Genomic DNA, 27,062 nt, shown 5'->3' on the forward strand with positions numbered 1-27,062 from the left:
GGTTGTGATTTTCAGTCTTCACAGTGCCAGGACAGAGATTATTTCAGGAAGTAAGGTGCCTGAAATCTATCCCAATAAAACAGCACAAATGTCACTTTGTTTGTTGAAGAGCGATCCCCTCCTGTGTGAGCCAGAACAACTGGCAGCCAGCAGGAGAGCTCCATGGATTGTAGTTTCTGCTAGATCCTCATCAAACACATCACTTCATCTGCAGGCTGGATGGATGTCAGTTGGGCGTGTGCTATTAATACTGCGCCAAGTCAAAACTGAATTTACTTGCAACATTGCCCTTGGTAAAAATAACAAATACTTTTAGATTGGGCTGGACCAGGCGTGGGAAGAGATTTTTGGCTGGATTACTCTGTGCCTTTTCATCGTACTCATGCAGTTGTTGTGTTTGGGACACAAACAATTAACTTTCTTGGCTCAGGAGTGACAGCAACCACAAAATAAGCCAAAGTATATACACAAGTCCTGGCACACAGACCTAACAATCTAAAGGAACATATTCTATCTTTTTTGTTGTTGAAAAAAGTACTTTTTTTATTGAATTTGTCACAATGGTACACAGTGCTCTGAACATCAATGATGAAGAAACAAAATATAATTTATATTAAATCCAATGCCAGAATCTACAAAGCATGTATAGTTGCCAATCGTCATACCCAAAGGAACACACATACTATTTGTCGCCCACCTTTGTTCTCCATTTTAAGTTCACGCGGTTTCCTTGAACAGTTAGCTGCTTGCATAAAGTAATAGGGCCCTCACAATCATCACAGTCGATAGCAGTTCACAGGCTTGTGGCACAGGTAACCATATCTGTCAAACTGAGGGCTGCCCTATTGAAGCGTTTACACCTATTAAGTGTAGTGTTCGATTTATTAGAGACTTTTATTTCTCTCTACTAAAGCATTTTCTTTCGATGTGCAGCGCAGCAGCACATGGGAGGATAACACTCTGTCACAGAGTGGTGTCAATACCATCTAACCACCTTCCGCGGCCCCACCCCCACCACCAACCCACACTCCCCTCAGCTTTGGGAGATCAGACAGTGAGCCAGAGCTTTGAAAGGGGTGACCAAAAGCTTGGCAAAGGATGGATTCTGAAAACATTTCTTTCTTAAGGCGATTGGGATGGGGAACGTGAGGTTAGGGAGGGTTTTCCAGAGTGGCTGACGCCTGTCTACCAATAGTGAAGTGGGGGGTGGGGGGGGGGGGTTGTTGTGAAGCAGAAGGGGTAATGCAGAATAAGTAGGATTGAGAACAGCAAAATACAGATTTTGGCAGAGCTGATTTGAAAATATATCTATGCATTTGTACAGTCTGTGCGAAAGGCAGTCAAAATTTAAATTGATACACATTAAATGCAATGATTTTGTTATGTACGCATACACCATCATTTCATAGGTCATATAGAATAAGTTGTGTTGGACAGGTTGACTGGCGTGAGCTTCACATAATCTAAAGGAATATAGTTGCAGGTAGCAATGAAGTCTCAACTATAGTCTCAGTGTATCAATATAAAGGAAAATCGTAAAATAGGCAACATGCCAGTGACTGATGGAAATGAGGCTATGACAGCTGAGGACCTTGAGATGATTGTTATCACTAAGGAGGTAGTGATGGGCAAGCTAATGGGGCTAAAGGTAGACAAGTCTCCTGGCCCTGATGGAATGCATCCCAGAGTTCTAAAAGAGATGGCTAGGGAAATTGCAAATGCACTAGTGATAATTTACCAAAATTCACTGGACTCTGGGGTGGTCCCGGCGGATTGGAAATTAGCAAACGTGACACCACTGTTTAAAAAAGGAGGTAGGCAGAAAGCGGGTAATTATAGGCCAGTTAGCTTAACTTCGGCAGTAGGGAAGGTGCTGGAATCTATCATCAAGGAAGAAATAGCGAGGCATCTGGATGGAAATTGTCCCATTGGGTAGATGCAGCAGGGGTTCATAAAGGGCAGGTCGTGCCTAACTAATTTAGTGGAATTTTTTGAGGGCATTACCAGTGCGGTAGATAACGGGGAGCCAATGGATGTGGGATATCTGGATTTCCAGAAAGCTTTTGACAAGGTGCCACACAAAAGATTGCTGCATAAGATAAAGATGCATGGCATTAAGTGTAAAGTAGTAGCATGGACAGAGGATTTGTTAATTAATAGAAAGCAAAGAGTGGGGATTAATGGGTGTTTCTCTGGTTGGCAATTAGTAGCTAGTGGTGTCCCTCAGGGTTCAGTGTTGGCCCACAATTGTTCACAATTTACATTGATGATTTGGAGTTGGGGACCAAGTACAATGTGTCCAAGTTTGCAGACGACACTTAGATGAGTGGTAAAGCAAAAAGTGCAGAGGATACCGGAAGTCTGCAGAGGGATTTGGATAGGCTAAGTGAATGGGCTAGGGTCTGGCAGATGGAATACAATGTTGACAAATGTGAGGTTATCCATTTTGGTAGGAATAATAGCAAAAGAGATTATTATTTAAATGATAAAATATTAAACATGCCGTTGTGCAGAGAGACCTGGGTGTGCTAGTGCATGAGTTGCAAAATGTTGGTTTACAGGTGCAACAGGTGATTAAGAAGGCAAATGGAATTTTGTCCTTCATTGCTAGAGGGATGGAGTTTAAGACTAGGGAGGTTATGCTGCAATTGTATAAGGTGTTAGTGAGGCCACACCTGGAGTATTGTGTTCAGTTTTGGTCTCCTTACCTGAGAAAGGACATACTGGCGCTGGAGGGTGTGCAGTGGAGATTCACTAGGTTAATCCCAGAGCTGAAGGGGTTGAATTACGAGGAGAGGTTGAGTAGACTGGGACTGTACTCGTTGGAATTTAGAAGGATGAGGGGGGATCTTATAGAAACATATCAAATTATGAAGGGAATAGATAGGATAGATGCGGGCAGGTTGTTTCCACTATCGGGTGAAAGCAGAACTACGGGGCATAGCCTCAAAATAAGGGGAAGTAGATTTAGGACTGAGTTTAGGAGGAACTTCTTGACCTAAATGGTTGTGAATCTATGGAATTCCTTGCCCAATGAAGCAGTTGAGGCTCCTTCATTAAATGTTTTTAAGATAAAGATAGATCGTTATTTGAAGGATAAAGGGATTACAGGTTATGGTGTTCGGGCCGGAAATGGAGCTGAGTCCAAAAAAGATCAGCCATGATCTCATTGAATGGCGGAGCAGGCTCGAGGGTCAGATGGCCGACTACTGCTCCTAATTTTTATGTTCTTATAATGTACAAGGTAGCAAATGATCCCCTAAACTGAAAACATCATGACATTTTGATAATTAGTTGACATTTGTTGAAGTTTTTTAACATCATGTGAAACCTCCAACTGAATTAGTGGTCATTATTACTCCATATTTGTCACTTTTCTCCTGATTTTTCCAGTACAAAAGGAGTTTTTTATGTCACATGTTCTGCAGTATAAGCCTGATTCTACCAACTTCATTTAAAAAGGTTTCAATTAGTATTGTCTTACATTATTCTTATTTACATTTCAACGTCAACTTTCTTTTTTTTGAAAATGAAATGAAAATTGCTTATTATCACAAGTAGGCTTCAAATGAAATTACTGTAAAAAGCCCCTGGTCGCCACATGTCTGCTTTAAAAGCCAGTGATTTAGCGCAGTGTGCTAAACCAGCCCCTATTTTTTTCATTATCTTCCATTTCTGCTATCTTCTTCTGCTTTAGGATTCTTTCTGTTCCTGGTAAGCAACTGAGCCAGACAGATCAAAGATGACTCTGGGCATGATCGAAACTGAGTTAAATGGTCATTTTCTTTTACTTCACAGTGAAGGGGCTGGTTTAGCACAGGGCTAAAGAGCTGGCTTTTTAAAGCAGACCAAGGCAGGCCCGCAGCACGGTTCAATTCCCGTACAAGCGCCGGAATGTGGCGACTAGGGGCTTTTCACAGTAACTTAATTTGAAGCCTACTTGTGACAATAAGTGATTTTCATTTCATTTTCAATTTTTTCATTTCATTTGGAATAGGTGCTGAAATTGGATTAAGTGCATCAAACTGGCTCGTGATGAGCCTGTATTATCTCTGCACAAACAATAGTAGAAATTGGAAATTCTCTCCCCTAAAAAACTGTTGAGGTGGGTGGGTGTGGTCAAATTAAAATTTAAAACCTGAGAATGATAGTACTTTGTTAGGTATGGAATTAAGGCAGATAGATGGAGATAAGATAACGTCAGAACAAGCTCGAGGGGCTACTCCTGGTTCTTTGTTCCTGGACCCATTAATCTCCAGGGTTGCCATGGCATTGAATAAACGTTATCCTCTTTCTATCTCCCCTTTTGCTAGATTCCCAGAGCTTTCTGTACAGTCTTCCATTTGATTTACAAGGCAGTTCACCTGTTCCCAGGCTTCTCTTAAAACTACCTACAGGATGAACTGGAAGGATTCTACCCTCTTGGCAGAGTGGTTAGCACTGCTGCCTCACAGCGCCAGGGACCCGAGTTCGAATCCAGCCTCGGGTGACTGTCTGTGTGGAGTTTGCACGTTCTCCCCGTGTGTGCGTGGGTTTCCTCCGGGTGCTCCGGTTTCCTCCCACAGTCCAAAGATGTGCAGGTCAGGTGGATTAGCCACGCTAAATTGCTGCTTAGTGTTCAGGGACATACAGGTTAGGTGGGGTTACGGGGATAGGGCGGGGGAGCGGGCCTAGGTAGGGTGCTTTGTCAGAGGGTCGGTAAGACACAATGGGCCGAATGGCCTCCTTCTACACTGTGGGAATCCTATGGTTCTAAATGTAGGAAAACCGCCTGGTGGCGACTGTTATTCAACTGAATTTGCAACAGGTGAGAGGGTATCAAAGGTGAACGCCGCCCTCGCCCAATGTTCGCTCATGTGCTCTGCCTGTGGTGGTGGCTGGAGCAAAAGCAGCAACCCTGGTCGATTTGCCTCTAACTCAAGGGTATCGAGGGCAACTTTAATTGTTCCTGTCTCCTTTGAGACTTAGATAACTCAGCACTGACAGGCGATTGAACCCAGGACTTCTGTGGTCTGAATAGCTCCTCTACTTACTAGTTTGTTTATTCAGCCATCCGGACAACTTAAAAATAGTTTGTACAACCAATGATCCAATGATGCTGCAATATACATAGCAGGCGAACAACAAAACAGGAATAGGCTTTAAAATTGTTCATAGACAATACCTTCATCCCTCCCTTCCCTCCACCCGCCCACACCTATGCGCACTTGTGGTTTTGCTGACACATAGAATCATAGACGTTACAGTGCAGAAGTAGGCCATTCGGCCAATCGAGTCTGCATCGGCTCTCCTCACTGTTTAGAATTCGTAGGATGTTATGCATGGCCTGTACCAAACATATTTCCTTCTTTTTCTTCTGCAACACACCTCGTATTTACAGCAGGTACAATAAACTGCAGGTTAGACGTAAGAGGAAGACGCCACTGCGTTTCTGGAAATGGTGATAAGCTGTAGTAGTCACAACCCTTCCGTTTGCCAGGCTCTCTTGTAGGTCTGGGGAGCTTTATGGATTTCTGAGCAACACCCTGAAATTGGTAGCATAAGTGAAAATCAAATACAATTTTTCAATCTAAATGCATCAATAAACTTCATGTCCTTGCAAAAAGAATAATGGTCACACAGCCGATCTATATGGGAATCCTTTGTTCTAATCCCATTTTCAAGCTCCTTCTCTCCAAATGTTTATCTAATTCCTTCTTAAATGTCACAAGGGATCTGATTTCAACAGCCACTGTGGTAATGAATTCCAGATTCGAATAACCAGGCGTGTGAAAGACCCTTCTGATCTCTGTTGTGCTCCTGGTACTGATATAAAGTTTATACCCCCTTGTTAAGTGCCCGATCAAATAAATAATAGCTCCGATATTTAAGGGGAGAGAACAGGGGAGGGCAGTAATGTGTCTAAAATGGCAGGATCTCATTTAAGATTTCCTTCTTGTGTTTCCAGCTCTGCAGCTGGCCAAATTGATTGGTTGCCGGGCAGAAAAGCCAGCCAGCGGAACCGGGAGCTGAGGACAGCAGACACTGAATTATGACGGTGGTCATGGTGGGATGGGCGCACAGAGCTTGGCAATATCAGAATGAAGAGATTGGGGCTTGCCATCAGAGCTAGGTTGGGGTGGGCTAGCAATTAAGGAGAGCTTCCTGGAGTGGTCTTGGAAGAATGAGGACCCTCTGTTCCTCTCGGCCCACAAGGAGTGCTCTAAAAAGCACTGAGCTGAGGGAGCTGGCAGCTTCTTTTGCCTCTCTTTTGTTCAGGTTCCCCGTGCCCTGGGAAACATGTCAATTAGTTCTTAAATTTTGATTAATTAAGTTTAAACTTAGGATCCCATGTGTGGGGAGCCTGAACCAAACATGCTAATGGCAAGATGGAACATGCATAGCTCAAAAGCTACGACCTAAAAAGAAAATATGCACATATGTGGTGTGTTGGGAAGGCATTTCAGGATTTAAAATTTTTGATACCAGTTGCCAAGCTTCTCTTGCCTGTTGTGGTAGTGGTGTGGTGGGGGAGTGAGGAAGAGGGGGCCTAATCTTGGGACCACTATTTCACTTATCCCTTCCAAATTTTAAGGGGAATTCTCACTCCTTAATTCATGCACTGACACCCCTGTTTCCGTGTGTTTTTTCCCCCTTGTTGGCAAGGGGAGGAGGGGGGGAAAGGTGGTGCAGTTATAAATGATTTTACTAAGGAGGACTTGGTCAAGGATTATTGTATTTTAGCAAATTTCACATTTAAAGATGACCAAAGGGTATTTCACAAAATAGAGTGGGCTGAGTGGTTGGGAAGGGCAGGGTGAGGTGAAGCGATACCAAGTAAGAGAAAATGTGGGGGAAGATATGGGTGAAGGGAATTATTTGAGCTGCCTTCTGATGTTGCGAGAAGAGATATCAGGGTGACTTTGAAAATCAATACTTTAGGAGAGGACAAATCACTGAAAACTGGTAAAAACAGGTAGTCGACGAACAGGTCTTACAGGTTGTGGTTGGTGAAGTTTAGGATGATTTGGGAGTTTGTGCAGCGTGGAACTCAGGCCTTTTGTTGGGAATGTTCGGCATCAGGTTGGGGGGGGGGGTGAGAGTTTTGGCTGGTTGAAGGAGAGATAGAGACAGGGAACATTAATTAGAGAGGTGGAAATGGCAACAGTTTGGGTGGTGGGGGTTTGGTGAAGGCTAGGAAATGGGGTTTGAACTTCAGCTCAGGGAGGACAATGGCCCCGGTTTAACCTCAGCAAGCAGCTCGAGAAAGGGATATAGTAGCTGGGATGCAGAGTTTTGTTTTAGATGAGAAATGAACAGGGATAGTTTTGGAGTGAAAACTGGGCGTAGTCAGCGTGTAAATAGAATGTGACTCCAAAACATCACCAAGGCGTTGATGAACAGGGCTGGACCAATGGTAGAGGTGACGGTGTAAGCAGAGTGGCTGGTACTATGCTGAAATATGCTAGAGGGCAGTCATTTAAGTGCACCTCAGAGAAGTGGTGGGGAAAGACAGGCTGCTCAACTGCACACAACTGCAATGTGACTGAAAACTCTAAAAAAACATTATTTCATGGAATGTGGCGAGGTTGCCCGTTCCTAATTGCTACAACATTTCTGGGAATGCTTAAAAGTCAACCACATTGCTGTGTGTCTGGAGTCAGGTGCAGGCCTGGCCAGAATGAGCAGCAGATTTCCCTCCCTAAAGGACATTAGTGAACCAGATGGGTTTTGACATCGATTGTTCCATGGTTGCCCATACAGAGACAAGTTTTAATTGAGTTTAAATTCCATCAGCTGCTGTGATGGGATTTTAACCCGTGTCCCCAGAGCATTAGCCTGGGCCTCTGGATACGAGGCATTACCACCACTCCACCGTTTTCCTTGGCCTAAGAGTTGCTCTGAAGCCCACAGGAAGTGGTACAAACAGAAATCTGCCGAAATGTGGCTTGCCAGGATTGGCCGGGTGTAATAAGTTATGGGGCGAGATTCTCCGTCCCCCGCAGGGTCCACCATGGCGGAGGCAGAAGAGACTCTCTCCACAGCGCATGCGCGGGAAGCTGTCAGCGGCCGCTGATGCTCCCGCGCATGCGCCGCCCGGATATGTCATTTCCGCGCCAGCTGGCGGGGCACCAAAGGCCTTTTCAATCAGCTGGCGGGGCGGAAATTCATCCGCCGCCGACCTAGCCCCTCAATGTTGGGGCTCGGCCCCCAAAGATGCGGAGCATTCCGCACCTTTGGGGCGGCGCGATGCCCGTCTGATTTGCGCCGTTTTGGGCGCCAGTCGGCGGACATCGCGCCGTTTCCGGAGAATTTCGCCCATGGTTTCTACTGTTCAAGGCACAGTCACTTCAGAATATGCCTCGTAATTGATGTCAGCAGCAAGACAGGGAAAGTGAGATCAACAATAATAATATTGCTTCATTAAAGATGTTGAAGACATTTGTTGTAAAAGGAGGGTGTGGGAAGGGGGAAAAGAAAGGTTTAACATTGTGGTCGGGATCCAGTTTGCGACGTTTTGTGAGATCTCGCAAGGCCTGAAAGAGGCCTCACATTGGATCTACCGGCCGGGTCCCCTCCTGCTTCTGATGAAACACGGCCGGTAAATCGCACCCGTGAGTGTTGGGAAGCTGACATTGGGACCAATTTCTGGTCCTGTCCTGCTTGACGTTCTAGCATTCCTGCCAGCTGTATTTTGCTGGATAAGGCCAATTAATGGGCCACCTCCATGCTCGCTGTTCAATTAAGGATGACAGGGCAGGGGCTGTGGGGGGAGCAATGATGGAAGCTTAGGACAGCGTGGCCCACATCCGGATGATTAATAACTCTGTGTGTGACTAATGGAGTCCTGCTGACTCCCAAGCAATAGGAGTGGCAACTGGAGCTGTCGCCATCAGAAACAGACACATAGATGATAAGCCCCTTGACCCTTCGAGCCTGCTCCACCATTCATCACGATTTGGCTGACCATCCAACTCAATAGCCTAATCCTGCTTTCTCCCATAGCCTTTGATCCCATTCTCCCCAAGTGCTATATCTAGCTGACTCTTGAATATATTAAATGATTTAGCATCAACTACTTTCTGTGGTAATGAATTCCACGGGCTCACCACTCTTTGTGTGAAGAAATGTCTCCTCATCTCTGTCCGAAATGGTTTACTCTCAATCCTCAGACTGTGACCCCTGGTTCTGGACACACCCACCATCGGGAACATCCTCCCTGCATCTACCCTGTCTAGTCCTGTTAGAATTTTATAAGTCTCTATGAGATCCCCCCTTATTCTTCTGAACTCCAGCGAGAACAATCCCAACCGAGTCAATCTCTCCTCATATGACAGTCCCGTCATTCCTGGAATCAGTCTGATAAACCTTTGCTGCACTCCCTCAAGAGCAAGAACACCCTTCCTCAGAAAAGGAGACCAAAACTGCACATAAGATTCTAGATGTGGCCTCACCAAGGCCCTGTATAACTGCAGGAACACATCCCTGCTTCTGTACTCGAAACCTCTCGCAATGAAGGCCAACATACCATTAGCCTTCTTTACTGCCTGCTGCACCTGCATGCTTATCTTCAGTGACTGGTGCACAAGGATGCCCGGGTCCCGCTGCACACTCCCCTCTCCCAATTTACAACCATTCAGGTAGTAATCTGCCTTCCTGTTTTTGCTTCCAAAGTGAATAACCTGACACGTATCCAAATTATACTGCATCTGCATTGATTTGCCCACTCGCCCTGATCAGGCTGTGGGATCTCTGCATCCTCTTCACAGTTCACCCTCCCACCCAATTTGGTATCATCTGCAAACTTTGAGATGTTACATTTTATTCCCTCACCCAAATCATTTATATATATTGTGAATAGATGGGGTCCCAGCACCGATCCCTGTGGTACCCCTGATTTGTGTCCTCTTTTGTGAAGACAGAACCAAAGTATGTGTTCAATTGCTCAGCCTTTTCTTTGTCCTTTATTATGCATTCCCCTGTTTCTGTCTGTAGGGGGCATACATTTGTCTTTACCAATCTCTTTCTCTTCACATATCTATAGAAATTCTTAGTGTTAGTCTTAATGTTTCCTGCAAGCTTACTTTTGTACTGTATTTTCCCCTTCTTAATCAATCCCTTGGACCTTCTTTGCTGAATTCTAAACTGCTCCCAAACCTCAGGCCTATTATTTTTCTTGGCCAATCTGTATGCTTCTTCCTTGGATCGGATACAATTTCTAATTTCCTTTGTGAGCCATGGATTGGCCCTCTTACCCATTTTGCTTTTGTGCCAGACAGGAATGAACAGTTGCTGCAGTTCCCCCATGCATTCCTTGAATGTTTGCCATTTTCCATTGTCATCCCTTTCAGTAACTTTCCCCAATCTATCAAGGCCAACTCACGCCTCATATCTTCATAGTTTCCTTTCCTTTTAAAATGTTTTTAGAGTACACAATTCATTTTTCCAATTAAGGGGCAATTTAGCGTGGTCAATCCACCTAGCCTGCACATCTTTGGGTCGTGGGGGCAAACCCATGCAAACACGGGGAGAATTTGCAAACTCCACACGGACAGTGACCAAGAGCCGGGATCGAACCTGGGACCACGGCATCGTGAGGCAGCAGGGCTAGCCCACTGCGCCACCATGCTGCCCATAGTTTCCTTTACTATGATTCAGCACCCTAGTCTCCGAATCAACTATTTCACTCACCATCTTGATAAAACATTCTATCATGTTATGGTCGCTCATCCCCAAGGGGTCTCAGACAGCCAGATTGGCAATGATTCCCTTCTTATTACACAGTACCCAGTCTAAGATGGCCTGCTCTCTAGTTGGTTCCTCCGCATATTGGTCATGAAAACTATCTCATATACATTCCAGAAATTCCTCCTCTATGGCATTGTGGCTAATTTGATTTGCCCATTCTATGTGAAGATTAAAATCACCCATGGTCACCTTATTACATGCAACTCTAATTTTGTGTTTAATGCCATTCCCTACATGAGATAATTGGCCTGGTGTGTTGGCCTTGTATATTTTCGGGAGGCAGTAGAGATCTTCCCTACATCGTATTCTCTGCATTTTCTTGCATCTTTGAATTTGTCTGTATATATGTTTCTGGAACATACCTGTTCATTCACCCGAGGAAGGAGCAGTGCTCCGAAAGCTAGTGTTCGAAACAAACCTGTTGGACTTTAACCTGGTGTTGTAAGGCTTCTTACTACAATTCCCTACATCACCACTGCAGTTTGGGGGTTTATATGACACCCGCTAATGTTTTGTGCCCCTTAGTATTTCTCAACTCTACCCACACAGACTCCACATTGTCAGAGCTAATATCCTTTCTCATCACTTTCCTCTTTAACCAGCAGTGCCACGCCACCACCTTTTCTTTCATGTCATCCTGAAGTCTGTATAGAAGACAGACAGAAAGCGCACTCAGTAAGCGTTGCGCAGGTCAAAGAGACACAGCCCGAGTGAGTGAGACACATCCAGAGTGGGGAATTTGAAACTTGGTAATTCGGTGCAGAGTGGGAGAAGGTGCTTTTTCCCTACTGTTTTTTTCTCTCTCTTTCTTCAGGTCTAGTTTCGGGAGCCGTTCGGAGGAGGAGCAGTCTCTGTGTGAGTATAAAAACCTAACGGTAACTTCCTGTTTCCCACTTTTTTTTAACCAAAAGTGACGTCAGAGGGAAGCTGTGATCTGATTGGTTGATAGCAAATCTGCCCCAAATTTTAAAAAAACACAGCTAAACTCGTAAACTTAAATTAAACTAATTAATTAATTAGAGCTGGCTGGTCAGGTGATGTGCTTGAGCTGCTTGATGTGGGAGCTGGCAGATCCCATTGCGAGCTGCAGCGACCACATCTGCAGTAAGTGTTGGCTGCTCGAACAGCTCCGGCTCAGAGATGATGAGCTGGAGTCTGAGCTTCAAACACTGAGGCACATAAGGGAGGGGGAGACTTACCTGGACACTGTGTTTCAGGAGGCAGTCACACCTGTCAGAGTAAGTAGTTTAAATCCTGCCAGTGGCCAGGGACTGCAAGGTGTGACTGCAAGTCAGGCAGGTAAAGGGAACCAGCAGTCAGGAACACAGGAGCCTCAGCCCTTGACCCTGTCCAACAGGTACAAGGCACTTGCTCCCTGTGTGGATGGCGAACAGGGCTGCAGAAAGGATGAGTCAGCTGACCAAGGCACCATGGTTCAGCAGGCCATTCAAGGGGAGGGAGTAAATAGGCAAGTTGTAGTTGTAGGGGATTCTATTATCAGGGGGATAGATAGTATCCTTTGTGAGCAGGATAAAGAGTCCCGCATGGTATGTGGCCTGCCCGGTGCTAGGGTGCGGGACATCTCTGACCGGCTTGAAAGAATACTGGAGAGGGAGGGGGAGGATCCAGTTGTTGTGGTCCATGTCGGTACCAACAACATAGGCAAGTCTAGGAAAGAGGACCTGTTGAGAGATTATAAAGAGCTAGGATTCAAGGGTCATAATCTCCGGATTACTGCCCGAGCCACGTGCAAATTTGCATAGGGAGGCAAGAATAAGGGTAGTTAACACGTGGCTGAAAGAGTGGTGTGGGAAAGAGGGGTTCCTTTTCATGGGACACTGGCATCAATTTTGGGACAGGGGGGACCTATACCGTTGGGATGGTCTCCACCTGAACCGAGCTGGGACCAGTGTACTGGCGAAAAGAGTAAATAGGATGGTCAATATGACTTTAAATGAGAGATTGGGGGGTGGAAGAGAAAGTCAGGGAACCAAGAGGGAAGTAATCAGTGGGAAGCGTAGCTGCTTAAGAATACAAAAAAGCACGAAAAGACAGAACTCAGGAGAGGTTACGATAGTCCCCATCTCACAAAATATGACACAGTGTATGGAAAGGCTCAGTAAACCAAGGTCCACCACACTAAGAAAACAAAAAGGGACGGTCAATAGAGAATTAAAGGTGCTATCTTTAATTGCGCGCAGTGTACGGAACAAGGTAGATGAGCTTGTGGCCCAGATTGTGACTGGCAGGTATGATGTGGTAGGCATCACAGAATCGTGGTTGCAGGGGGTTCAGGACTGGCATTTAAACATCCAGGAATTCACAACCTATCGAAAAGAGAGAGGTGGGCAGAGGGGGCGGGGATGCCTTGTTAATTAGGAATGAAATTAAATCAATAGCACTAAACGACATAGGGTCAGATGATGTGGAGTCTGTGTGGGTAGAGTTGAGGAACCACAAAGGCAAAAAAACCATAATGGGAGTTATGTACAGGCCTCCTAACAGTGGTCAGGACCAGGGGCACAAAATGCACCACAAAATAGAAAGGGCATGTCTGAAAGGCAAGGTCACAGTGATCCTGGGGGACTTAAATATGCAGGTGGACTGGGTAAATAATGTTGTCAGTGGACCCAAAGAAAGGGAATTCATTGAATGTTTACAGGAGGGCTTTTTGGAACAGCTTGTGATGGAGCCCACGAGGGAACAGGCCATTCTGGACTAAGTGTTATGTAATGAGCCAGACTTGATAAAAGATCTTAAAGTAAGGGAACACTTAGGAGGCAGTGATCATAATATGGTAGAATTCAGTCTGCAATGTGAAAGAAAGAAGGTAGAATCAGAGATGTAAAGGTGTTACAGTTAAATAAAGGTAACTACAGGGGCATGAGGGAGGAACTGATGAAAATCGACTGGGAGCAGAGCCTAGTGGGAAAGATAGTAGAACAGCAATGGCAGGAGTTTCTAGGAGTAATTGAGGACACAGTACAGAGGTTCATCCCAAAGAAAAGAAAGGTTATCAGAGGGGGGATTAGGCAGCCATGGCTGACAAAGGAAGGCAGGGAATGCATCAAAGCAAAAGAGATAACAAAGAGAGAAATAACGAAAGAGAGGATCAAATACGAAGGTAGGCTAGCCAGTAACATTAGGAATAATAGTAAAAGTTTCTTTAAATACAATAAAAACAAACGGGAGGCAAAAGTAGACATTGGGCCGCTCCAAAATGACGCTGGTAATCTAGTGATGGGAGACAAGGAAATTGCTGAGGAACTAAATAAGTACTTTGCGTCAGTCTTCACAGTAGAAGACATGAGTAATATCCCAACAATTTAGGAGAGTCAGGGGGCAGAGTTGAATATGGTAGCCATCACAAAGGAGAAAGTGCTAGAGAAACTAAGAGATCTAAAAATTGATAAATCTCTGGGCCCAGATGGGCTACATCCTAGAGTTCTAAAGGAGATAGCTGAAGAAATAGTGGAGGCGTTAGTTATGATCTTTCAAAAGTCACTGGAGTCAGGGAAAGTCCCAGAGGATTGGAAAATCGCTGTTGTAACCCCCCTGTTCAAGAAGGGAACAAGAAAAAAGATAGAAAATTATAGGCCATTAGCCTAACCTTGGTTGTTGGCAAGATTCTAAAATCCATCGTTAAGGATGAGATTTCTAAATTCTTGGAAGTGCAGGTCGGATTAGAACAAGTCAGCATGGATTTAGTAAGGGGAGGTCTTGCCTGACAAACCTGTTAGTGTTCTTTGAAGAGATAACAAATAGGTTAGACCAAGGAGAGCCAATGGATGTTATCTATCTTGACTTCCAAAAGGCCTTTGATAAGGTGCCTCACGGGAGACTGCTGAGTAAAATAAGGGCCCATGGTATTCGAGGCAAGGTACTAACATGGATTGACGATTGGCTGTCAGGCAGAAGGCAGAGAGTTGGGATAAAAGGTTCTTTTTCGGAATGGCAACCGGTGACGAGTGGTGTCCCGCAGGGTTCAGTGTTGGGGCCACAGCTGTTCTCTTTATATATTAATGATCTAGATGACGGGACTGGGGGCATTCTGGCTAGGTTTCCCGATGATACAAAGATAGGTGGAGGGGCAGGTAGTATTGAGGAGGTGGGGAGGCTGCAGAAAGATTAAGACAGTTTAGGAGAGTGGTCCAAGAAATGGCTGATGAAATTCAACGTGGGAAAGTGCGAGGTCTTGCACTTTGGAAAAAAGAATAGAGGCATGGACTATTTTCTAAACGGTGACAAAATTCATAATGCTGAAGTGCAAAGGGACTTGGGAGTTCTAGTCCAGGATTCTCCAAAGGTAAACTTGCAGGTTGAGTCCGTAATTAAGAAAGCAAATGCAATGTTGTCATTTATCTCAAGAGGCTTGGAATATAAAAGCAGGGATGTACTTCTGAAGCTTTATAAAGCACGAGTTAGGCCCCATTTAGAATACTGTGAGAAATTTTGGGCCCCACATCTCAGGAAGGACATACTGGCACTGGAGCGGGTCCAGCGGAGATTCACACGGATGATCCCAGGAATGGTAGGCCTAACATACGATGAACGTCTGAGGATCCTGGGATTATATTCATTGGAGTTTAGGAGGTTGAGGGGAGATCTAATAGAAACTTACAAGATAATGAATGGCTTAGATAGGGTGGACGTAGGGAAGTTGTTTCCATTAGCAGGGGAGACTAGGACCCGGGGGCACAGCCTTAGAATAAAAGGGAGTCATTTTAGAACAGAGATGAGGAGAAATTTCTTCAGCCAGAGAGTGGTGGATCTGTGGAATTCATTGCCACAGAGGGCGGTGGAATCCGGGACGTTGAGTGTCTTTAAGACAGAAGTTGATAAATTCTTGATTTCTCGAGGAATTAAGGGCTATGGAGAGAGAGCGGGTAAATGGAGTTGAAATCAGCCATGATTGAATGGTGGAGTGGACCTGATGGGCCTTACTTCTGCTCCCATGTCTTATGGTCTTATGTCTGTCCTTCCTAAGTACTGAAAACCCTGGGACATTCAGTTTGCATCCCTGGTCATCCTGCAGCCATGTCTCCGTAACCCAATTAAAATTTTTTTTTTTTTTTTTTTTAAAAGAGTACCCAATTCATTTTTTCTAATTAAATGGCAATTTGGCGTGACTAATCCACTTAGCCTGCACATCTTTGGGTTGTGGGGTGAAACCCACACAAACACGGGGAGAATGTGCAAACTTCACACTGACAGTGACCCAGAGCCAGGATTGAACCTGGGACCTTGGCGCCGTGAGGCAGCAGCGCTAACCCACTACGCCACCGTGCTACCCCATATCATACCTATTTATATCTATCTGCACGATTAGTTCATCCACTTTATTGCAAATTCTGCGTGCATTAAGGCAGAGCCTTTAAGTTTGCCTTGCTCCCAATATTTTTCTCTTTTGCCCTGTTTGAATTTTGACGTTGGTTTCTCCACCTATCACTTTTCTTATTCCCTTTTCTACCTTTTGTTTATGTCCTTGCTCCCTCTTTTTCTGACTCCTTGCATAGATTCCCATCCCCAGGCATCTTAGTTTAGCTGAAACCACCTCCACCCTACCCCCCAACCCCATGCTGCCAAGGTGCAAGAATTGCTTAGTTCATTCTTCCCCGAATGCTTACATTTGAAAATGTATAATTCAAGATGGTTTGGATACATACATATGTAAGAATTTAGCTGAAAGCTAGTTTAGCAGGTGGGAAAGAAAAATGAGAGGAGTTGGTTTGTAAAGAAAGGGTGACACAATATCTTACTTTAATACATGGTTCGTTTTAACTTAATCTAAAAAAAAAAAAAAATCCCCTTGGCCACTCAAGGTTTTTATATATATTTTTATTTCCCTTTCTTTTCTCTGCCAACTATATTTTCTTGAATCATTGCTGGGGTACAAGTCCATGGAATGCAATTTCCTCCTTCAGGTTTCATTCAAGTGGGCATTCTGCAGAATTGACCATAGGCTGTAATTGTTAGCAGGCAATTGAATTGCATCGCTCGGAAACCATAAATTGGTCAGCATTCCGCACCCTGCACTTTCAGAGCTGGTACCTGGATAGAGATTGGCACCTTGGTCGGATTCCCCACATCTGACCTGGAAATAGTGTTTGGGGTGGGGGTGAGGTGGTTGCTGCTAGTCATTTGCTTTGGCAGCTGGGCAATTACAAGAACTGGTCTGACTTACAACTGAAGAGTTCTTAATCAAATACATAAAGTATCAATAGATATTAGAAGACATTCGACTTGCCAATAACCCCTATTGCTCAATGAAAGGCAATACATCATCTGGGCGGGAGCTCCTCCAGTCCCACAGGAGGGCTAACAAAAATGAAGTTGAGGTCTGTGCATTTATCTTGTGCTGGCAGGAGCTGTTTTTCTAGTCTGCTGATTGCACATCGCCTGGTTGGCTGGCCCTGTTGGTTGCACAAGCACTTAATGTATTCTGAATAGATTTCCTGAAATTCAAAATACTTTGTCACTTAAAAAAAAAAAATCATTTATCAGTTGATAATGACCTACCACCACAGTCGGTTCTGAAGACTGCATCTGTTTGGGTTCCTCATGTTGCAGGTGTAGATGCTTGCGACATCTGCAAAGACACAGGAGTCTGATTTTCTGGTCAGCACCTATTAGTGATGATATTCTATTCAATTAGTCGGATAAACGTTTCTCCTCCTATCACTTACTGCTGGCTGTAAAAAGCCTGTATCAAATGGATCAGGTGCAGTCTCAATCCAGCTTGTGGTGTGTGCAAGTACATAGTATAAAACTGTCCAATCTTGAGCACTAATTAGAAATCGCAGAGAGGGCAATGGGTAGGGGAAGCAAAAATGTTATGGTGGCTTCCTCCTGTGGCTTAGTGGCATCGGTCACCGAATTGATAAACCACAAACCTCGAGCAAGGCTCCGGGGTTCCAGGTTTGAATCTCACCATGGTGGATGGTTGGTTAAATTCAAATTCTAAAAACCCTTCCCGTGTTTCAGAGGAGCTGTCTTTCTGAATCTGGAGTCAAGGCACATAGTTGGCTCGCAATTTGTCAGGAGCCACTGAATAACACATAGTCATGGCACTGCTCAAGTGAATTGGCCGTCATTTTCTATCAAGCCATGATAGAGAAAGTACCTAACCTGGCCATGTTTCGCAAGCAGATCGTCTATTGTCACTAAATCATACATCGGTGTCCCGTACAACAACAGCTGCACCACCTGGTTACAGTTCAAGGCTACAAATGCAACGTGCATCACTCATGAATGTTTTTATATTGACTGCTGAAGCAAACAACAACCAATAAACCAATAGTATCCAGAGTTTGGTAAAATAAAAAGGGCTGTTCAAAAATCTTCGCTCCTGTGCCTTCGGGTCAAAATAAGTGGACAGTGAAGCGAAGCCAAACTGCCTTGTCTGGTCACTGCCCCCTCGCACTAGTGAAAGTCTGGTGAGCTCATCTGCCTTTAAATGATTCATCAGTCAAGATGGACTGAACAAGCTCCGCTCCTTTGCCACGAGGCAAAAGGTTTTTCTCTTTCAGCTCTTCGAGCAGGTTGCTGATCCCCCTCCATTTCTTCACCACTCGACGTTCCCTCTGCCTGCTGATCCTTATTTGTTGCCTGAGGTAGTCCACTTCATCTTGCAGCTGGAATACCTTCCTCTTGGCCACGACAGGATTAGCCAAACAGTAGCTATGTTCTTGGAAAACCTCCGTGCTGCTGGTGGCACAAGTGCGAGTACTGGTGCTAGTGCTAGTCGTGCTCGTGGTAGTACTAGTGCTAGTGCTAGACTTGGACGGGGCCTGCTGGTTACTGCTGATACCCGCCGAGGTCAGGGGGGTTTTCCGGGATACTAATTTCTGTAAATACAAGCACACACATACGCACAAATTTAGTGTTATGTTAGGCAGTGTTGAAAGGCTATTTATGGTGTGAGATTAGCTGCAGTCAAGTCCAATCCCATGCTTATTCTACATGCACTTATAGGCACTTTATATGGACAGTGTATAGGGAGCAGGAACCCCAGCTGATTTTCCTTTCTCTACCAAGGTGTACTGAGGACAATTCCCGTCCCCTGACTGGCAACCCTAGGCCATGGCTCAGATCTTGGCAATTAAACACAAATGCCCATTGAAGGGTACCTCCAATTTTGAATTTTGAAGAGTGTTTGAGATGAATTCCCCATAGACATTATCTTTTTCCTCTTTCTTACCCCAATCATATCCAGTTACTGGCTTATGAGAAGAATGTGCTATTTAGTCATGGTAGGGGTGACCGGGAGACGGAGAGACCGGGGTGGGGGGGGGGTCAGAGGCCATAGTGAGGCAGAAGGGTGTGCAACAGGGAAGCTGAGAGCCACCGAGTTGATGCAGGCAGAGGGAAGGTGGGATGGGAAGGTGGAGACAAGGAGAGATACACTGAAAAAGAGAGAGGAGCAACAAGGAGGCCGAGAGAAAGGGGAGTGGCAGGGAGCCACAGGGATAGGGGCACAAAAGGAAGCAGCAAGGAAGATGGGGCGGGCAACAAGGAGGTGAGGGCGTAACTAAACATTGTGCAATTGACAGAATGGATCTAAGAGAAAAAGCCGTCAATCAAGCTATGTTTTCCCTTCTGTGCACCTGTTTCAACAGACTAATCGGTGTCTGGTCTCTCAGCAAAGCCTCATTAAGCATTATACACAAGATAGAGAAGCATCATCTGCTTGTAGTTTCTTCTATTGATACTTTAAAAGTATGGTCGATTGACACTTTTATAGGTTATAGGTTTATAATGATGATACGTTTTAAGGAAATTATGAATGCTGTTTTTTTAAAGCTTTTCCACAGATGCCATTGTTGCTATAGGTTACATTGGCTCTCAGTGAATAGACATAGAAGTGCTATGAGTTAGCATGGAGGGTGTGAGGGGCTGGCTAGGCCAGGAGTGCAGCCTCACTGCCTGCACCCTTCTCCCACACTAACGAAAATTGGGGGGGGGGGCGGGGTGCCGACCTGATGGAAATCCAGCCCCATATACCTCAGAGGGTGAGTAAACTGGGTCTATATATTTTCTAGGGTTCAGAAGAATGAGAGGCGAGCTCACTGTAACATACAAGACTGTGAAAAGACTTGAAATGGTCGAAACTGAGAGGCTATTTCTCCTGGTTGGGGAATCTAGAACACAGGACAGTCTCAGGATGGTAATTTTGGGACTGACACAAGGAGAAGATTCTTCACCCAAAGGAGTGTGAATGGTTGGAATTGTATACCCCGAAGGGTTGTGGATGCTTCTTCATTGAATATATTGAAGGCTGAGGTATTCCCCAGGGAATAAATGGGATATGGGGAGCAGGCAGGAAAATGGAATTGAAGTTGAAGGTCATACTGAATGGTGGAGCAGGCGCGGCAGGCCGCACGGTCATCTCCTGCTCCTATTTCTTAGGTTATGTTAACGACCGCCACGTGATCTTTACAGCTTAATGTTAGCAAGATCCTTGGTCTTACGTTCTGCATCTGTTGTGGAAAGTCGAATATTGTAGGCACAGCGTCTTCTCTCAGGCGCCTGGTTTGTCCTGTCCGGTCAAAGCACGTTTGCTCAAAATGTTTTGAACAAAGGAAGGTGTGTTTGCTCGGCTTGAAGTTTTCACGTCGCACAAGCCGTATCCACTCCGTCCGTCTCCGAGGGTTAGAGGGAAACCTTAAAAATCAGAAGAAAAGACGAATGGAAAACAGGTGATCTTTCTCTGATCTGCAGATCTGTAAACTTGTAAACATTCTAAAAGTATGATTCCTTCCAAATTATGAAGGATTTGGAGAAGAGTAAAGATGGAGAAAGTGACCGGAATCCTCCGGCCGTTGCAATTCACTGTTCCCACTGGCAGTGCCCCCCCCCCCCCCGCGTTTCCTGGCGACGTGGGGCGGCTACGATGGGAAATCCCATTGACAAGCGGCGGGAAAATGGAATCCCGCCGCCAGCGAATGGCACGTTGGTGAGACACACACGGCTGGGGGACCAAAGAATCCCACCCACTGTTTCTGCTGGTGGGACGCTCGGTACACAGAGAGCACAGGTTTAAAGTAATTATCAAAGAAAAAGGAGTGGAAATGAGCAGATCCATTTATTTTTGAGAAACCCAGCAAATTGCTGCCTGGAATGCACTTTTGTAGACACAGGTTCAGTAGTAGCTTTCAACAGGTGAATTGAAGAGGAAATGCTTTCAGGGTTTTGGGGCGAAAGAACTAGGAGTGGAATTAATTGGATAGCTCTTTAAAAAAAAAACGCTTGGTAGTACAGGACTTGAACATTGCCGAAGAGACCTGCTGCCAAAACCTTTAGTCTTTCATTCATCTAATATGGAATTGATGCCTTCTCTAGCACTGCCTAGTATCCTAACTTTTTGTATCTTATTCCTCTTTTCTACTTCTATATGCCCACCTCCCCCTGAAAATTAGTTTAAACCCTGCCCAACCACACTAGTGAACCTTTCTGCAAGGGATTTGGCCCCAATCCTGTTGAGGTGCAAAACCATTTATTTTCGTTAGCTGCTTTCTGCCCCAGAACTGGTGCCAATGCCCCAAGAGGCTCTCCCTCCATCACCACACTTCAGCCACGTTGTCTTCCTATTTCTACTCTGGCTGCAAAGATCACTAGCGTTGAAGTGCTACTTATTAACCTCCACCTTCGATCCTGAAATTCTGACCTCGACGATGCCTGTCCTTTCCATGTCATTGGCGCCAATGTGTGTGACAACTTCTGACTCACTCCCGCCCCTTCTGCGGAATATTCTGCACCCTCTCCGTGATGTCCTTTACACTGTCACAGGCAGACATGCGAGACTTTATCACGATCATTTTATGATAAAGTTTAGGTTGGTTATGGAAAAGGACAAGGAGCAATCCAGAATATAAATAATTAACTGGGGGAAAGCCAATGGATCTGGCCCAGAAAATTTGGAATCAAAGGTTGGTAGGCAAACCTGTAACTCAACAAAGGGCTGCCGTTCGGGAAGACAGAGTCCCAGTACAGTCAACGTATATTCCTACGAAGGGGAAAGCTGGGGCAAACAGATCAGAGTCCCCGGGTTAACTTAAGAGATAGAGGTGAAGGTGAGGCTGAAATTATGTGCTTATAACAGACTTGGGTGACTAATACAATTGAGAACCAGACTGAATGTAGAAGGTTCATAGGAGAATTGAAAAAGCTAATAAGAGAAGCAAAGAGATAGTATGAGAAGAGACTGGTTGTTAACATAGTGGAAGGGTGGTAAGAGGAGTAGTGGGGGCAACGAGCGACCAAAAGGGGTATTTACGCATGGAGTCGGAGGTCTGACTCAGGTACTAAATAATATTGTGATTTGTCTTTACCAAGGAAGAAGATGCTGCCCTCGTCACAGTGAAAGATGAGATAATCCAAACACTCAGAAGGGTTTAAAATGATAAGGAGGAAGTATTGGATAGCTGTCTGCACTTAAAGCTGATGCGATGAGATGCATCGAATGTTAATGTGGAAAGTGACAGTGGAAGTTGCAGAGGCACTGACCATTATTTTCCAATTTTCCTCATACTCAGGGCGGTGCCAGAGGACTGGTGAATTGCAAATGTCACAAACCTGTTCACAGCCAACGTAACAATAAGCCCAGAAACTACAGGCCTGCCAGGTTAATCTTGGTGGCGAGAAAGCTTTTAGGAATTATAATCAGGGACAAAATGAATAGTTAATTGGGCAAACGCAAGTTAATTAAGGAAAACCAGCATGGGTTTTAGTGGCAATTTGTGTTTAACTAACTTGCTTGAGTTTTTAATTGATGAGGTGACATGGAGGGTTGGTGAGGGTAATGCTGTTGATGTGGTGCACATCGGCTTCCAAAAGATATTTGATAAGGTGCCACACAACAGACTTGTGAGCAAAGGTAGAGCTCATGGAATAAAAGGGACAGGAGCAACATTGATATCAAATTGGTTGAGCGACAGGAAACAGAGAATATTGGCGAATAGTTGTTTTTGAGACTGGAGGAAGATTTATAGTTCCCCGGGGTCAGTGTTTGGACCCATTCTAATTGTAATCTTTATTAGTGTCACAAGTAGGCTTACATTAATACTGCAATGAAATTACTGTGAAATCCCTTAGTTTTCACAATAAGGCGCCTGTTCAGGTACACTGAAGGAGAATTCAGAATGTCCAATTCACCTAACAAGCACGTCTTTCGGGACTTGTGGGAGAAAACCGGAGCTCCCGGAGGAAATCCACATTGACACGGATAGAATGTGCAGACTTCACACAGACATTGACCCAAGCCGGGAATCAAACCCGGGTCCCTGGCGCCGTGAAGCAACACTGTGCCGCCCATATTTCTATTTCATATATTCTATTTCACATATTTCATATTCCTATTTCAAATATGTATTAATAATATATTAGATCTTTGGTGTACAGGGCACAATTTCAAAATTTGCAGATGACATGAAAATTGGAAGTATTACGACAGGAGGCCGACATTGTAAAACCTCAAAAAGACATAGTTGGTTTGTTGGAACGGAGCTACAAGAGGCAGATCATATTTAGTGCAGAGAAGTGATTCATTTTGGTTGGAAGAATGCAGAGAAACCACAGAAAATAAAGGCTACAATTCTATAGCTGGTGCAGGAGCAGAGGGACCTGGTTTATATGTGCATAGGTCCTTGAAGGTTGAGAACACGGTTAATAAAGCATACTGCACCCAGGGTTTTATCAACAGGCGTGGCTAACAAAAGCAAGGCAGTTAGGTGCAACCTGTACAAAACAAGGGTTTAGTGGCAATCGGAATATTGTGTCCACAATTCTGGGTACCACAATTTAGGAAGCTTACGAAGGCATTAGAGAGGGTGCAGATAAGATTCTGGAGAATGGCTCCAGGGATAGGGAGCTTTAATTACTTGGAAAAATTGGAGAAAGTTATTTTATCCTTGGAGATAAAGGTTGTGGGGAGATTTGATCGATATGTTCAAAATCATGAATGAAATGGACAGAGCAGATAGGGAGAAATTGTACCCATTGTTGGAAGAATCGAGAATCAGAGGCACAATTTTAAGGTCATTGGCAAAAGAAGCAATGGCAACATGAAGGAAAACTTTCATGTGGCGAGTGGTTAGGATCTGGAATATGCTGCCCGAGAATGTGAAGGAAGCAGAATTAACAGAGGCTTTCAAAGGATGATTATCTGAAAAAGACACATTTAGAGGACTATGGGGAAAAGGGAGGGGAATAGTACTGGATGCTCCTTCACAGACACAACTTATGTGCAACCTTTCTGATTCTAGGTTTGAGTCGTAACTTCCAGAATTAATTTGGCAATATTGCTTAGCAAATACAACCGCACCCATTCACCCCATTACGTCCTAGCTGGCAGCAATAAATTTGTTGCCTTCAAAATAGTGGAAATTTTCTCATTCAAAAAGGTGCGTGGTGGAATTTGATAGAACTGTAAAATATTAATCTCATTTAACTGTAAACTGAGTTTCTGATACATTATCCACTACATTATAAAAGTTTAACCTTGTTTATCCACTTCAGTTTAAAAGTTTAACCTCGTGTCGCCCATTTCTGTTGTACTGTGCTTCAAACTATCTCCTGCTGCAACCCTAACCCATTCTTTTGTCACCTCCAGGCTCACATATTCCAAGGCCCTCCTGGTCACCATTCCATCCCCCATAGACTTCAGCACTTCTGGTACTTTGCTTTACGAGTGCTATCCTGCACTCAGTTTTGCTGACCCATCACCAGTGTTGACTTGAAAATTTAGTTGTTTTGAGCACCTGTTTTTCCCCAGTTATTTCTAACAGAACAAGGCCTGCGTAATATCTTTCAGGCTGTTGTGTGGCCACGCTTAGCCTCTATCTCCCTCCTCTTTACGACCTCTCTCTTTGACCAAGCTTTTAGTCACCCCTGCTATTAATGTTCTTTTTTTTGGGCTGCGAGATTGAAATGCAAGTTTTAGCCGTGTCCATATAAAAACAAGTTGTAGAAATGCAAGTCCATGCTCCATAATTGCAAATCTTTGCTGTTGATAAATAAATGCAAGTCTCTGCTATAGCTATATAAATGCATATGATTATTATATTAATTTATTCATTTGCTGGATTTGGGCTTTGCTACCTCATAGAATTTACAGTGCAGGAGGCCATTCAGCCCATCAATTCTGCACCAGCCCTTGGAAAGAGCACCCTACTTAATACCACACCTCCACCCTATCCCCATAACCCCACCTAACCTAGACAAGTGTTTATTGCCCAGCCCTTGAGCCGGTGTTGGTGAGTTGCCTTCTTGAACCGCTGCAGTCCCAGGGGTGTAGGTCCATCCACTGTGCTGTTAGGGAAGGAGTTCCAGGATGCCACCCCAGCAACAGTGAAGGAACAGCGCTATATTTCCAAGTCAGGGTGGTGAGTGACTTGGAGGTGAACCTCCAGGTGGTGGGGTGCTCAGGTATCTGATGCGGTCTTTCTGGATGGTATCAGCGGCGCTGCCCAAAGAGCCTTGGTGAGTTCCTATGGAAGTGAAAATGATTGCTATCGCGATACAATGCTCTATAATTGCGAGTCTTTGCTCTGGGTTTGCAATAGGTGAATGTCGTTGCTATAGCTACATGTACACAAGATGCTGCTGTAGCTATACCACTTCGTTGCCATCGAAGTGAATGTCGTTCCTGCAGCGTTTTCTCGGAACTGATGAGAAGCCAAGCACCCAGCAGCACCAGTGTGACAGCCCTCAGCAACTGGGACAAGGAGAATGGCGAGACCGGGGCCTGGAGCTGGGGGGGCGGGGAAGAAAGGGGGAGGGGCCTGAGGGCTTGAGTACAGGGGGCGGGGCCGGATGTTGGGTAGAGGGGGAAGAGCACGGGGCGGGATCGGAAGTGAGGTGGAGGGGGAAAGAGTACGGGGTGCGGGGCCGGAAGTGGGATAGGGGGAAGAGTACAGGGGGCGGGGGAAGAGCACAGGGGGCGGGGCCAGAGCCAGAGGCGCGCCTCGGCCTACCGGAAGTGATCCCACTGTGGAGTGAGCGGGCGGGCTCGCGCGTGCCGAGGTCCGCACTTCCGGCTGCTGCCCTCCCCCACTCCCCTCCCCCATATTGGGAAGCGACAAAAAAAAAATTAATATGCCGCATTCGGCAGGCCAGCGGCAGACTTCAATCCCCCTGACCGCAGGTAGGCGCCGCACGACAGGGCAAAGGAGATCGGGCGGCAGCTCGCACGATATTAAAACTCGTTACGAATAAAAAGAAGGGGAGGAGGGTGGAAAGAAAAATAAACCCCCTCCACGACGCCCCCCCGGGAGCCGTTAGGCCGCGGCGGGTGCCATGGGAACAGCCGCCGCTGCTCGGCTGAAACAGGCCGCAGGCCTGGCTTAACCTTCAGGAGGAGGGGTGGGGTGGGGAGGACTGGCCCATCTCCTCACTAACGCAGGCTGATTAAACCGAGACTCCACGTTTCTTGGTCACTCGCCCTTCACCTACCTGTGGAAGCTGGTGTTGGTGTTTTTCCTGTACACCGCCGTGCATCCGAAGGCCGCGCAGCTGGTTGGCATTTTATTGATATTTGCTTTCCGGCACCATCCGCTGTCTCTCCTCCTTCCTCACCCCCCCCCCTTAAAAAAAATAATGGTAAACTATGAACAATTCCTTGAGCTATTTTCCCTTCCCCCCCCCCAAAAAAAAAAAACCTGCCCCCTCCTCCTTTACTAAGATGGCAGATGTGGTGAGTAGTTTGCTCCTGAGGGGCAGGGCAGGCAAAGGGGGGGGAGAGAGGGGAAGGTATTAGCGTATCAGGGCTCGGCGTCGAAAGAGACGTCTCCTGTCCCGCCCCTCGAGTGGGAGGAACTTTAAATATTCATTTATTGTAATATCAATTTTATCTCCATCTCCACTGCGAATAAATGGGATGGATGGGGGGGGGGGGAGAGGGAAGAGAATTGCAGGCAGCGCTAAATTTAAAACCGCTCCCGGAGTTAAGTTTGTGGAGCATAAATAGCCCTGATGTGGAGATAAATAGTCCGCCCGATGTTCACTATGCAACTCGTCACTTGCATCCCTGCCGACGTGTCTTCGGAATCCAGGCGAGATGTTGATGTCAGCAAGCCAGCTCCTTGCTTTCAAAAAAACAACCTAATTTTAAAAAATCTCCCGTGATCTAGCATGGCCACTTCTGTCCTTGTGAAACGAATCCAAGCAATGTGATGTTAGAAACTTGCAGAAGATCGGTATCAGCCTTTGCAACATGAGAGGAAGCCATTCAGCTTCCTGTCTGCTGGCTACGTTGGACCAATCCTGAATTTAAACCCAACGCTTTGTGCTTCAGAAGCTTGCTACTTTGTTGTTAAAAGCGGAAAATAATTTCCTAC

The 27,062-nt window shown here is 45.4% G+C and overlaps 2 protein-coding genes across 5 annotated transcripts in view; one reads left to right on the forward strand and one right to left on the reverse strand.

Moving 5' to 3' along the window:
- Window positions 1-526: 526 nt before the first annotated feature.
- On the reverse strand, window positions 527-26,320 carry LOC140424776 (THAP domain-containing protein 2-like). 3 transcript variants are annotated; one of them, XR_011947686.1, is made up of 4 exons: window positions 26,179-26,320; window positions 20,199-20,391; window positions 17,248-18,575; window positions 527-5,525 (listed from the first exon to the last, which is right to left on the reverse strand). XR_011947686.1 is itself a non-coding variant. In XM_072508176.1 (3 exons), exons 1-3 carry the CDS (start codon window positions 26,247-26,249, stop codon window positions 18,171-18,173), a joined length of 669 nt encoding a protein of 222 aa, XP_072364277.1. In that variant the 5' UTR covers window positions 26,250-26,320; the 3' UTR covers window positions 16,504-18,170. The 3 variants fall into 3 exon arrangements, 1 of the variants encoding a protein (XP_072364277.1); XR_011947687.1 differs by lacking the exon at window positions 527-5,525 and adding an exon at window positions 16,505-17,141; XM_072508176.1 differs by lacking the exon at window positions 527-5,525 and having other exon boundaries at window positions 16,504-18,575.
- galnt11 (UDP-N-acetyl-alpha-D-galactosamine:polypeptide N-acetylgalactosaminyltransferase 11 (GalNAc-T11)) overlaps window positions 25,799-27,062 on the forward strand; it is a 375,834-nt gene continuing 374,570 nt past the window's right edge. Inside the window, exon 1 of one of the 2 annotated variants that reach the window (XM_072508170.1) lies at window positions 25,799-25,870. The gene's annotated coding sequence lies outside the window, so the exon portion shown is untranslated. The remainder of the gene's footprint in view (window positions 25,871-27,062) is intronic. The other variant, XM_072508174.1, reaches the window with a different exon arrangement.

The sequence above is a fragment of the Scyliorhinus torazame genome, chromosome 6 (genome assembly GCF_047496885.1).
Source record: "Scyliorhinus torazame isolate Kashiwa2021f chromosome 6, sScyTor2.1, whole genome shotgun sequence".
Classification (NCBI taxonomy): domain Eukaryota; kingdom Metazoa; phylum Chordata; class Chondrichthyes; order Carcharhiniformes; family Scyliorhinidae; genus Scyliorhinus; species Scyliorhinus torazame.

What these genes read in the sequence shown, in the direction of transcription:
- LOC140424776 (XM_072508176.1), bottom strand. Translation starts at nt 26,249, where the DNA reads ATGCCAACCAGCTGCGCGGCCTTCGGATGCACGGCGGTGTACAGGAAA. An exon ending in ACCAACACCAGCTTCCACAG is followed by an intron (nt 20,392 to 26,178) that starts GTAGGTGAAGGG and finishes CTGATTTTTAAG; the next exon opens with GTTTCCCTCTAACCCTCGGA. An exon ending in TTCCACAACAGATGCAGAAC is followed by an intron (nt 18,576 to 20,198) that starts GTAAGACCAAGG and finishes TTGTATTTACAG; the next exon opens with AAATTAGTATCCCGGAAAAC.